Source organism: Tachypleus tridentatus, chromosome 4, assembly GCF_004210375.1.
Source record: "Tachypleus tridentatus isolate NWPU-2018 chromosome 4, ASM421037v1, whole genome shotgun sequence".
Classification (NCBI taxonomy): Eukaryota; Metazoa; Arthropoda; class Merostomata; order Xiphosura; family Limulidae; genus Tachypleus; species Tachypleus tridentatus.
The window spans coordinates 117,067,760-117,081,421 of record NC_134828.1 but is presented as its reverse complement, the minus strand read 5'-3'; the positions used below and the strand labels follow the sequence as shown (position 1 = coordinate 117,081,421).

Below are 13,662 nucleotides of genomic sequence, written 5' to 3'. Positions count from 1 at the left end.
GAATCTGTATGACAAAGTGCTGAGGGTGATAATAGTTTAGAATCTGTACAACAAGGTGCAGAGATGTGATAACAGTCTGGAATCTGTATGACAAAGTGCTGAGAGGTGACAACAGTCTGGAATCTGTATGACAAAGTGCTGAGAGGTGATAACAGTCTGGAATCTGTATGACAAAGTGCTGAGGGGTGCAAACAGTCTGGAATCTGTATGACAAAGTGCTGAGGGGTGCAAACAGTCTGGAATCTGTATGACAAAGTGCTGAGAGGTGATAACAGTCGGGAATCTGTATGACAAAGTGCTGAGAGGTGATAACAGTCTGGAATCTGCATGACAAAGTGCTGAGAGGTGATAACAGTCTGGAATCTGTATGACAAAGTGCTGAGAGGTGATAACAGTCTGGAATCTGTATGACAAAGTGCTGAGGGGTGATAATAGTTTAGAATCTGTACAACAAGGTGCAGAGATGTGATAACAGTCTGGAATCTGTATGACAAAGTGCTGAGAGGTGATAACAGTCTGGAATCTGTATGACAAGGTGCTGAGAGGTGATAACAGTCTGGAATCTATATGACAAAGTGCTGAGGGGTGATAACAGTCAGGAATCTGTATGACAAAGTGCTGAGGGGTGATAACAGTCAGGAATCTGTATGACAAAGTGCTGAGGGGTGATAACAGTCTGGAATCTATATGACAAGGTTCTGAGAGGTAATAACAGTTTGGAATCTGTATGACAAGGTGCTGAGAGGTGATAACAGTCTGGAATCTGTATGACAAAGTGCTGAGAGGTGACAACAGTCTGGAATCTGTATGACAAAGTGCTGAGAGGTGATAACAGTCAGGAATCTGTATGACAAAGTGCTGAGAGGTGACAACAGTCTGGAATCTGTATGACAAAGTGCTGAGAGGTGATAACAGTCTGGAATCTGTATGACAAAGTGCTGAGAGGTGATAACAGTCAGGAATCTGTATGACAAAGTGCTGAGAGGTGATAACAGTCTGGAATCTGCATGATAAAGTGCTGAGAGGTGATAACAGTCTGGAATCTGTATGACAAAGTGCTGAGGGGTGATAACAGTCAGGAATCTGTATGACAAAGTGCTGAGAGGTGATAACAGTTTGGAATCTGTATGACAAGGTGCTGAGAGGTGATAACAGTCTGGAATCTGTATGACAAAGTGCTGAGAGGTGACAACAGTCTGGAATCTGTATGACAAAGTGCTGAGGGTGATAACAGTCAGGAATCTGTATGACAAAGTGCTGAGAGGTGACAACAGTCTGGAATCTGTATGACAAAGTGCTGAGAGGTGATAACAGTCTGGAATCTGTATGACAAAGTGCTGAGGGTGCAAACAGTCTGGAATCTGTATGACAAAGTGCTGAGAGGTGATAACAGTCTGGAATCTGTATGACAAAGTGCTGAGAGGTGATAACAGTCTGGAATCTGTATGACAAAGTGCTGAGGGTGATAATAGTTTAGAATCTGTACAACAAGGTGCAGAGATGTGATAACAGTCTGGAATCTGTATGACAAAGTGCTGAGAGGTGATAACAGTCTGGAATCTGTATGACAAGGTGCTGAGAGGTGATAACAGTCTGGAATCTATATGACAAAGTGCTTAGGGGTGATAACAGTCAGGAATCTGTATGACAAAGTGCTGAGGGGTGATAACAGTCAGGAATCTGTATGACAAAGTGCTGAGGGGTGATAACAGTCTGGAATCTATATGACAAGGTTCTGAGAGGTAATAACAGTTTGGAATCTGTATGACAAGGTGCTGAGAGGTGATAACAGTCTGGAATCTGTATGACAAAGTGCTGAGAGGTGACAACAGTCTGGAATCTGTATGACAAAGTGCTGAGAGGTGACAACAGTCAGGAATCTGTATGACAAAGTGCTGAGAGGTGACAACAGTCTGGAATCTGTATGACAAAGTGCTGAGAGGTGATAACAGTCTGGAATCTGTATGACAAAGTGCTGAGAGGTGATAACAGTCAGGAATCTGTATGACAAAGTGCTGAGAGGTGATAACAGTCTGGAATCTGCATGACAAAGTGCTGAGAGGTGATAACAGTCTGGAATCTGTATGACAAAGTGCTGAGAGGTGATAACAGTCTGGAATCTGTATGACAAAGTGCTGAGAGGTGATAACAGTCAGGAATCTGTATGACAAAGTTCTGAGAGGTGATAACAGTCTGGAACCTATATGATAAGGTGCTGAGAGGTGATAATAGTCTGGAATCTGTATGACAAAGTGCTGAGAGGTGATAACAGTCTGGAATCTGTATGACAAAGTGCTGAGAGGTGATAACAGTCAGGAATCTGTATGACAAAGTGCTGAAAGGTGATAACAGTCTGGAATCTGTATGACAAAGTGCTGAGAGGTGATAACAGTCAGGAATCTGTATGACAAAGTGCTGAGAGGTGATAACAGTTTGGAATCTGTATGACAAGATGCTGAGAGGTGATAACAGTCTGGAATCTGTATGACAAGGTGCTGAGAGGTGATAACAGTCAGGAATCTGTATGACAAAGTGCTGAGAGGTGATAACAGTCAGGAATCTGTATGACAAAGTGCTGAGAGGTGATAACAGTCAGGAATCTGTATGTCAAAGTGCTGAGAGGTGATAACAGTCAGGAATCTATATGACAAGGTGCTGAGAGGTGATAACAGTCTGGAATCTATATGACAAAGTGATGAGGGGTGATAACAGTCAGGAATCTGTATGACAAAGTGCTGAGGGGTGATAACAGTCAGGAATCTGTATGACAAAGTGCTGAGAGGTGATAACAGTCAGGAATCTGTATGACAAAGTGCTGAGAGGTGATAACAGTCAGGAATCTGTATGACAAGGTGCTGAGAGGTGATAACAGTCTGGAATCTATATGACAAGGTGCTGAGAGGTGATAACAGTCTAGAATCTATATGACAAAGTGCTGAGGAGTGATAACAGTCAGGAATCTGTATGACAAAGTGCTGAGGGGTGATAACAGTCAGGAATCTGTATGACAAAGTGCTGAGGGGTGATAACAGTCAGGAATCTGTATGACAAAGTGCTGAGAGGTGACAACAGTTTGGAATCTGTATGACAAGGTGCTGAGAGGTGATAACAGTCTGGAATCTGTATGACAAAGTGCTGAGAGGTGACAACAGTCTGGAATCTGTATGACAAAGTGCTGAGAGGTGATAACAGTCAGGAATCTGTATGACAAAGTGCTGAGAGGTGACAACAGTCTGGAATCTGTATGACAAAGTGCTGAGAGGTGATAACAGTCTGGAATCTGTATGACAAAATGCTGAGAGGTGATAACAGTCAGGAATCTGTATGACAAAGTGCTGAGAGGTGATAACAGTCTGGAATCTGTATGACAAAGTGCTGAGAGGTGATAACAGTCTGGAATCTGTATGACAAAGTGCTGAGAGGTGATAACAGTCTGGAATCTGTATGACAAAGTGCTGACGGGTGCGAACAGTCTGGAATCTGTATGACAAAGTTCTGAGAGGTGACAACAGTCTGGAATCTGTATGACAAAGTGCTGAGGGGTGATAACAGTCAGGAATCTGTATGACAAAGTGCTGAGAGGTGACAACAGTCAGGAATCTGTATGACAAAGTGCTGAGGGGTGATAACAGTCTGGAATCTGTATGACAAAGTGCTGAGAGGTGATAACAGTCAGGAATCTGTATGACAAAGTGCTGAGGGGTGATAACAGTCTGGAATCTATATGACAAAGTGCTGAGGGGTGAAAACAGTCAGGAATCTGTATGACAAAGTTCTGAGGGGTGATAACAGTCAGGAATCTGTATGACAAAGTGCTGAGAGGTGATAACAGTTTGGAATCTGTATGACAAGGTGCTGAGAGGTGATAACAGTCTGGAATCTATATGACAAAGTTATGAGGGGTGATAACAGTCAGGAATCTGTATGACAAAGTGCTGAGGGGTGATAACAGTCAGGAATCTGTATGACAAAGTGCTGAGAGGTGATAACAGTCAGGAATCTGTATGACAAAGTGCTGAGAGGTGATAACAGTCAGGAATCTGTATGACAAGGTGCTGAGAGGTGATAACAGTCTGGAATCTATATGACAAGGTGCTGAGAGGTGATAACAGTCTGGAATCTATATGACAAAGTGCTGAGGAGTGATAACAGTCAGGAATCTGTATGACAAAGTGCTGAGGGGTGATAACAGTCAGGAATCTGTATGACAAAGTGCTGAGGGGTGATAACAGTCAGGAATCTGTATGACAAAGTGCTGAGAGGTGATAACAGTTTGGAATCTGTATGACAAGGTGCTGAGAGGTGATAACAGTCTGGAATCTGTATGACAAAGTGCTGAGAGGTGACAACAGTCTGGAATCTGTATGACAAAGTGCTGAGAGGTGATAACAGTCAGGAATCTGTATGACAAAGTGCTGAGAGGTGACAACAGTCTGGAATCTGTATGACAAAGTGCTGAGAGGTGATAACAGTCTGGAATCTGTATGACAAAATGCTGAGAGGTGATAACAGTCAGGAATCTGTATGACAAAGTGCTGAGAGGTGATAACAGTCTGGAATCTGCATGACAAAGTGCTGAGAGGTGATAACAGTCTGGAATCTGTATGACAAAGTGCTGAGAGGTGATAACAGTCTGGAATCTGTATGACAAAGTGCTGAGGGTGATAACAGTCTGGAATCTGTATGACAAAGTTCTGAGAGGTGACAACAGTCTGGAATCTGTATGACAAAGTGCTGAGGGGTGATAACAGTCAGGAATCTGTATGACAAAGTGCTGAGAGGTGACAACAGTCAGGAATCTGTATGACAAAGTGCTGAGGGGTGATAACAGTCAGGAATCTGTATGACAAAGTGCTGAGAGGTGATAACAGTCAGGAATCTGTATGACAAAGTGCTGAGGGGTGATAACAGTCTGGAATCTATATGACAAAGTGCTGAGGGGTGAAAACAGTCAGGAATCTGTATGACAAAGTGCTGAGGGGTGATAACAGTCAGGAATCTGTATGACAAAGTGCTGAGAGGTGATAACAGTTTGGAATCTGTATGACAAGGTGCTGAGAGGTGATAACAGTCTGGAATCTGTATGACAAAGTGCTGAGAGGTGACAACAGTCTGGAATCTGTATGACAAAGTGCTGAGGGGTGATTACAGTCAGGAATCTGTATGACAAAGTGCTAAAAGGTGACAACAGTCTGGAATCTGTATGACAAAGTGCTGAGAGGTGATAACAGTCTGGAATCTGTATGACAAAGTGCTGAGAGGTGATAACAGTCAGGAATCTGTATGACAAAGTGCTGAGAGGTGATAACAGTCTGGAATCTGCATGACAAAGTGCTGAGAGGTGATAACAGTCTGGAATCTGTATGACAAAGTGCTGAGAGGTGATAACAGTCTGGAATCTGTATGACAAAGTGCTGAGGGGTGATAATAGTTTAGAATCTGTACAACAAGGTGCAGAGATGTGATAACAGTCTGGAATCTGTATGACAAAGTGCTGAGAGGTGATAACAGTCTGGAATCTGTATGACAAGGTGCTGAGAGGTGATAACAGTCTGGAATCTATATGACAAAGTGCTGAGGGGTGATAACAGTCAGGAATCTGTATGACAAAGTGCTGAGGGGTGATAACAGTGAGGAATCTGTATGACAAAGTGCTGAGGGGTGATAACAGTCTGGAATCTATATGACAAGGTTCTGAGAGGTAATAACAGTTTGGAATCTGTATGACAAGGTGCTGAGAGGTGATAACAGTCTGGAATCTGTATGACAAAGTGCTGAGAGGTGACAACAGTCTGGAATCTGTATGACAAAGTGCTGAGAGGTGATAACAGTCAGGAATCTGTATGACAAAGTGCTGAGAGGTGATAACAGTCTGGAATCTGTATGACAAAGTGCTGAGAGGTGATAACAGTCTGGAATCTGTATGACAAAGTGCTGAGAGGTGATAACAGTCAGGAATCTGTATGACAAAGTGCTGAGAGGTGATTACAGTCTGGAATCTGCATGATAAAGTGCTGAGAGGTGATAACAGTCTGGAATCTGTATGACAAGGTGCTGAGAGGTGATAAAAGTCTGGAATCTATATGACAAAGTGCTGAGGGGTGATAACAGTCAGGAATCTGTATGACAAAGTGCTGAGGGGTGATAACAGTCAGGAATCTGTATGACAAAGTGCTGAGGGGTGATAACAGTGAGGAATCTGTATGACAAAGTGCTGAGGGTGATAACAGTCTGGAATCTATATGACAAGGTTCTGAGAGGTGATAACAGTTTGGAATCTGTATGACAAAGTGCTGAGGGTGATAACAGTCTGGAATCTGTATGACAAAGTGCTGAGAGGTGATAACAGTCTGGAATATGTATGACAAAATGCTGAGAGCTGATAACAGTCTGGAATCTGTATGACAAAGTGCTGAGAGGTGATAACAGTCTGGAATCTGTATGACAAAGTGCTGAGAGGTGATAACAGTCAGGAATCTGTATGACAAAGTGCTGAGGGGTGATAACAGTCTGGAATCTATATGACAAAGTGCTGAGGGGTGAAAACAGTCAGGAATCTGTATGACAAAGTGCTGAGGGGTGATAACAGTCAGGAATCTGTATGACAAAGTGCTGAGAGGTGATAACAGTTTGGAATCTGTATGACAAGGTGCTGAGAGGTGATAACAGTCTGGAATCTATATGACAAAGTGCTGAGGGGTGATAACAGTCAGGAATCTGTATGACAAAGTGCTGAGGGGTGATAACAGTCAGGAATCTGTATGACAAAGTGCTGAGAGGTGATAACAGTCAGGAATCTGTATGACAAAGTGCTGAGAGGTGATAACAGTCAGGAATCTGTATGACAAGGTGCTGAGAGGTGATAACAGTCTGGAATCTATATGACAAGGTGCTGAGAGGTGATAACAGTCTGGAATCTATATGACAAAGTGCTGAGGAGTGATAACAGTCAGGAATCTGTATGACAAAGTGCTGAGGGTGATAACAGTCAGGAATCTGTATGACAAAGTGCTGAGGGGTGATAACAGTCAGGAATCTGTATGACAAAGTGCTGAGAGGTGATAACAGTTTGGAATCTGTATGACAAGGTGCTGAGAGGTGATAACAGTCTGGAATCTGTATGACAAAGTGCTGAGAGGTGATAACAGTCTGGAATCTGTATGACAAAGTGCTGAGAGGTGATAACAGTCAGGAATCTGTATGACAAAGTGCTGAGAGGTGACAACAGTCTGGAATCTGTATGACAAAGTGCTGAGAGGTGATAACAGTCTGGAATCTGTATGACAAAATGCTGAGAGGTGATAACAGTCAGGAATCTGTATGACAAAGTGCTGAGAGGTGATAACAGTCTGGAATCTGTATGACAAAGTGCTGAGAGGTGATAACAGTCTGGAATCTGTATGACAAAGTGCTGAGAGGTGATAACAGTCTGGAATCTGTATGACAAAGTGCTGAGGGGTGCGAACAGTCTGGAATCTGTATGACAAAGTTCTGAGAGGTGACAACAGTCTGGAATCTGTATGACAAAGTGCTGAGGGGTGATAACAGTCAGGAATCTGTATGACAAAGTGCTGAGAGGTGACAACAGTCAGGAATCTGTATGACAAAGTGCTGAGGGGTGATAACAGTCAGGAATCTGTATGACAAAGTGCTGAGAGGTGATAACAGTCAGGAATCTGTATGACAAAGTGCTGAGGGGTGATAACAGTCTGGAATCTATATGACAAAGTGCTGAGGGGTGAAAACAGTCAGGAATCTGTATGACAAAGTGCTGAGGGGTGATAACAGTCAGGAATCTGTATGACAAAGTGCTGAGAGGTGATAACAGTTTGGAATCTGTATGACAAAGTGCTGAGAGGTGATAACAGTCTGGAATCTGTATGACAAAGTGCTGAGAGGTGACAACAGTCTGGAATCTGTATGACAAAGTGCTGAGGGGTGATTACAGTCAGAAATCTGTATGACAAAGTGCTGAGAGGTGACAACAGTCTGGAATCTGTATGACAAAGTGCTGAGAGGTGATAACAGTCTGGAATCTGTATGACAAAGTGCTGAGAGGTGATAACAGTCTGGAATCTGTATGACAAAGTGCTGAGAGGTGATAACAGTCTGGAATCTGCATGACAAAGTGCTGAGAGGTGATAACAGTCTGGAATCTGTATGACAAAGTGCTGAGAGGTGATAACAGTCTGGAATCTGTATGACAAAGTGCTGAGGGGTGATAATAGTTTAGAATCTGTACAACAAGGTGCAGAGATGTGATAACAGTCTGGAATCTGTATGACAAAGTGCTGAGAGGTGATAACAGTCTGGAATCTGTATGACAAGGTGCTGAGAGGTGATAAAAGTCTGGAATCTATATGACAAAGTGCTGAGGGGTGATAACAGTCAGGAATCTGTATGACAAAGTGCTGAGGGGTGATAACAGTGAGGAATCTGTATGACAAAGTGCTGAGGGGTGATAACAGTCTGGAATCTATATGACAAGGTTCTGAGAGGTAATAACAGTTTGGAATCTGTATGAAAAGGTGCTGAGAGGTGATAACAGTCTGGAATCTGTATGACAAAGTGCTGAGAGGTGACAACAGTCTGGAATCTGTATGACAAAGTGCTGAGAGGTGATAACAGTCAGGAATCTGTATGACAAAGTGCTGAGAGGTGACAACAGTCTGGAATCTGTATGACAAAGTGCTGAGAGGTGATAACAGTCTGGAATCTGTATGACAAAGTGCTGAGAGGTGATAACAGTCAGGAATCTGTATGACAAAGTGCTGAGAGGTGATAACAGTCTGGAATCTGCATGATAAAGTGCTGAGAGGTGATAACAGTCTGGAATCTGTATGACAAGGTGCTGAGAGGTGATAAAAGTCTGGAATCTATATGACAAAGTGCTGAGGGGTGATAACAGTCAGGAATCTGTATGACAAAGTGCTGAGGGGTGATAACAGTCAGGAATCTGTATGACAAAGTGCTGAGGGGTGATAACAGTGAGGAATCTGTATGACAAAGTGCTGAGGGGTGATAACAGTCTGGAATCTATATGACAAGGTTCTGAGAGGTAATAACAGTTTGGAATCTGTATGACAAAGTGCTGAGGGGTGATAACAGTCTGGAATCTGTATGACAAAGTTCTGAGAGGTGATAACAGTCTGGAATATGTATGACAAAATGCTGAGAGCTGATAACAGTCTGGAATCTGTATGACAAAGTGCTGAGAGGTGATAACAGTCTGGAATCTGTATGACAAAGTGCTGAGAGGTGATAACAGTCTGGAATCTGTATGACAAAGTGCTGAGAGGTGATAACAGTCTGGAATCTGTATGACAAAGTGCTGAGGGGTGATAACAGTCAGGAATCTGTATGACAAAGTGCTGAGAGGTGATAACAGTCAGAAATCTGTATGACAAAGTGGTGAGAGGTGATAACAGTCAGGAACCTGTTCTGGTTCTCATTAAACAAGCTCCATGAATATATATACACTTACAGTAAAGTTTGGTTCTCATTAAGCAAGCTCCATGAATGTATATACACTAACAGTAAAGTTTGGTTCTCATTAAACAAGCTCCTTAAATATATATATACTGACAGGAAAGTTTGGTTCTCATTAAACAAGCTCCTTAAATATATATATACTGACAATAAAGCTTTGTTCTCATTAAACAAGCTCCATGAATGTATATACACTAACAGTATTGTTTGGTTCTCATTAAACAAGCTCCCTGAATGTATATGTATAGACAGTAAAGTGTGGTTCTCATTACACAAGCTCTATGAATGTATATATATATATACTGAGAGGAAAGTTTGGTTCTCATTAAACAAGCTCCTTAAATATATATATACTGACAGGAAAGTTTGGTTCTCATTAAACAAGCTCCTTAAATATATATATACTGACAATAAAGCTTTGTTCTCATTAAACAAGCTCCATGAATGTATATACACTAACAGTAAAGTTTGGTTCTCATTAAACAAGCTCCCTGAATGTATATGTATAGACAGTAAAGTGTGGTTCTCATTACACAAGCTCTATGAATGTATATATACTGACAGTAAAGTTTGGTTCTCATTAAATAGAATGATATACAATTTTACCACTTTTTAAAAATACATTGTGCTTTAATAACTTCACATTTTTCTTACTTTAAAGTTCATACAGATAATATTATACTTACATGCTAATTTTCAACCAATCACGTGGCACATAAGACAGGTTAGTGTTCTTGACTTCTATTAAGTACTGAAAAAAAGAAATCTAAAAAATATTAGTTTACACTAGTAGTATTAGTTGAAGCATTAATAAAACACTTTGTAAATGTTATTAGATTTTACTCACAGGTCACTGATGTACATCATTTACTATACTCATGATTCATTTCATACATTATGCCTAATACAGTAAAATCTGTCTAAACTGGAAACCTGTATAAGGTGGAAACCTGTAAAAACTGGAAATATAAAAATTTTGCAGCATTATCTTAAAATTTCTCTTATAAAAGGCCCTGTATATGGCAGAACCTGTGTAACGTGGATGGAATACTATTTTTCACCTACTTCATCTATCAACAAGTAGGATTAGAACCTGAGTAAGGTGGAAAAAATGTTTTTAATTAAATATTAATTTTTTTGTTTAAATAATAATAAATTATCAGAACTTTTGTGACAGTAAGTACTGGTTAAATATATTCTGTTCTTTTCTCTGACATCATTATTCTGGAGGTGGTTATTTGAAAGAGCAATTGACTGTACTTTTGGTCGCATTTACTGATGGAAAACTAGAGAACCCAGGAGATATACACTAACACAGGTAAAAGTGAAAATCTGCACTGTTTCAAAAATTTAAGGAAGAATCAGCTTCCTCTGAAAAAGAAACTGAATAATAAAGTGTGGATGAAATTAAACAAAAGAATGGAACAAAAAAAATAGGAATATTCTACTTTTCCTAAACAACACAGCTTGTGACCCAAAAGTTTAACTTTCAAATGTTTGTTTAGTCTTTCTACTTCCATGCACAACATCAGTTCTGAAGTCACTAGATAATGAAATTATACAGTGTATAAAATTGAAATACAAAAAAACTGATGCTTCAGTATATTATTACAACAATGGACAACTGTAAGAGAGCATCTGAAATTACCATGACAATTGACGTATTAGATGCAATTGCATTTTTAAGTCATTCAATCACATGCGTAAAAGATGAATGTGTAATAAAGTGTTTTTGAAACTGTGGATTTATTCTTGATAACGAAGGAGATTCTGGAAAAGTTGTTTGTTATGATGATTCTTATGAAATCCAAACTCTGATTGATGCAGATGATTCTGTGAATGTGGAAAGTTTTGTGAACGTTGACAAAAATGTTTTAACAGAAATTGATGAAACTGATTTATAATCTATAATAGAATCTTAAGATGGTAACAGTGAGAGAGATTCAGAAGATGAACAAAATGGAAAAGATAGTGAGGAAATAGAAATTCCTACTTCATAGCCAGTGTTAAGTTATATTAACTCTATCAAATTGTATGCAAAAATGAAGGGGGAAAGTGAACTTCATGAAAAAGCTGTGGAATTGGCGTTCTCTTTTAACCACATGAGAAAGTCCATTAATAAAAAAAAACAATGTTGAAATTGGACACTTCCTTCAAATAAATTTAGATTAAGGTTTTGTGTACTTATGTATATTTTGAATGTCTATTTTTGTTCTTATTCTAATAAATATAGCATAAACAGTATAACACATATTCACAAATGTCTTACTTCCCTTGAGTCAAGCAAGTGTAACGTTCTGCTCAAAAATTATATGTAATTAAGGAAATGCACGTTTACTGTTACTCAGTCAGCTGTGATTCTGCCTCAGACATGTTTTACTGTATATAGTTTCTCTTATGCACATATTCACTTTTGAAATTTACAAAATTTGTTGAAAAAACAAATTATTACTTTTATTACAAACATTTTTACCATTTCAAACAATAAATAAACATATCAGAAGTATGAATGTTTGTTATATAAATAAACTTAGGTGAAACTATTACCACAACTGATGCAAACTGAAATATTTATCTTTGCCATGAATATTTATCAGGTCTTGAAATGAAAAGTATTTTATGGTAAATAAACATGATCTTAGCTTATGAATGTCTTTAGAAAAGTGCTTAAACAAAATAAATTCTACATTAAAAATACTGTATTAGCCTAAATGTACCTTACTGGAAATTCTTGCTTAACTGTAATAAAACCTTTCAGAGAAAATATCAATAAATATAAAAATGTACGATAAACTATTTGTACATCACTGAATACAGGGATCACACTACAAATATTAACATTATAAGCCCTCAAACTTAATGATGAGCCACAAGTGGTAGAAAGGAAGGTACAGTGTAAAACATTAAAATATCCTTTACACTGACCAATAGAAAATTATACAACTAAAAATGAGAAAGTAGGAAACATGCTGATGAATGAAAGTGGTTATTTATGTTTATAAAAAAACAAAGAAAAAGAATTCTGTGTAAAGAGAGGCACCGCAGGCAGTATAAAATAAAGGCTAAATATAATTAATCAGTGATATTTATAACTCAACATCTCAATTTAATCATTTTACCTCATAAATGTACTTACAGGAAAAGCTCGTATTTCTTCTTTTTTCTATTTATTTTATTGTTTAGCTTATTTCAATCTCAATTTATTAATCTGAATGTAATTTTTTATTTTGTTTTATATCTTGGCAAACATTTAACATAAGTCATACTGGTAATTCAAGTTTGGAAAATTCAAATCACATATTTTTACAAGTTATTAGTAAATTACTACAAGTTATAAAATCAAGGTTTTGTGAATAAAACAATTTGTCTTTTCAAGACAAAATACGAGGATCTCTACAGAAATCTGGTCAAGTAAGTTGCTTTTACAAGTGTTTGCAGGTAGATTTTTATATATAGGGTTAATCTTTCATTAATCAACATCATGAGTTAATGAATACATTACATTGCCTTTGAAAGTTCAAAGGTTCCCACACAATTTCATTTACAAGCTTGAGTACCAATCCATTAAAAACTCAAATGTACAAACATAGTTAGCTTTCGAAATATTTGAGACTAGTGAATTTAAGTATATGTTTCACTTTAACCAAGCAACTATCTTATAATCTCAGTGTTTAAAAATAAAATTCTGAGTAGGCTTAATAATCTTAGTGTTTATATTGTAATTAGTAAGCATCGAACTGTAGTTCTATGAGGACATTAACACAAACTTGCCCAGTTCCCCAGAAATGACTGATCCTCAATTAACTAAATGAACAATGCTAATGCACTGTTAGGGTTTGGCTGCACAAACACAGTTTTGCAATTTAGATAACAAACTTAAATTGGTGAAAACGTGTCCCAACTAGAAACAGCAGAAAACAGAACATACACCATTGAATCCTTTAAAGTTAAATTTATTACAGAAAATTGGTTAATTTCACATTTAATACAAATTTGAGAGTGGTAAAATTAGAGCAACTTTATAACACACAAAAAACTGTGAGTTTCTTGTACACTTTTTAAGAATATGGTGGTCTGCAATTGCTATCAGTCTTTTAAATTAATCTAAATTAAGATTAGAGGCAACTCTGACCTGTCACATCAAATCCTTGACACTAGTTGAAACAGACATCA

General features: G+C 38.6%; 1 protein-coding gene across 1 annotated transcript in view; it reads right to left on the bottom strand.

Moving 5' to 3' along the window:
• Positions 1-13,662, bottom strand: part of LOC143248205 (DNA mismatch repair protein Msh3-like) — a 109,405-nt gene that overhangs the window by 34,242 nt on the left and 61,501 nt on the right. Inside the window, exon 12 of the mRNA XM_076496638.1 lies at positions 10,176-10,240. Coding sequence (XP_076352753.1) covers positions 10,176-10,240 — 65 coding nt within the window. The remainder of the gene's footprint in view (positions 1-10,175; positions 10,241-13,662) is intronic.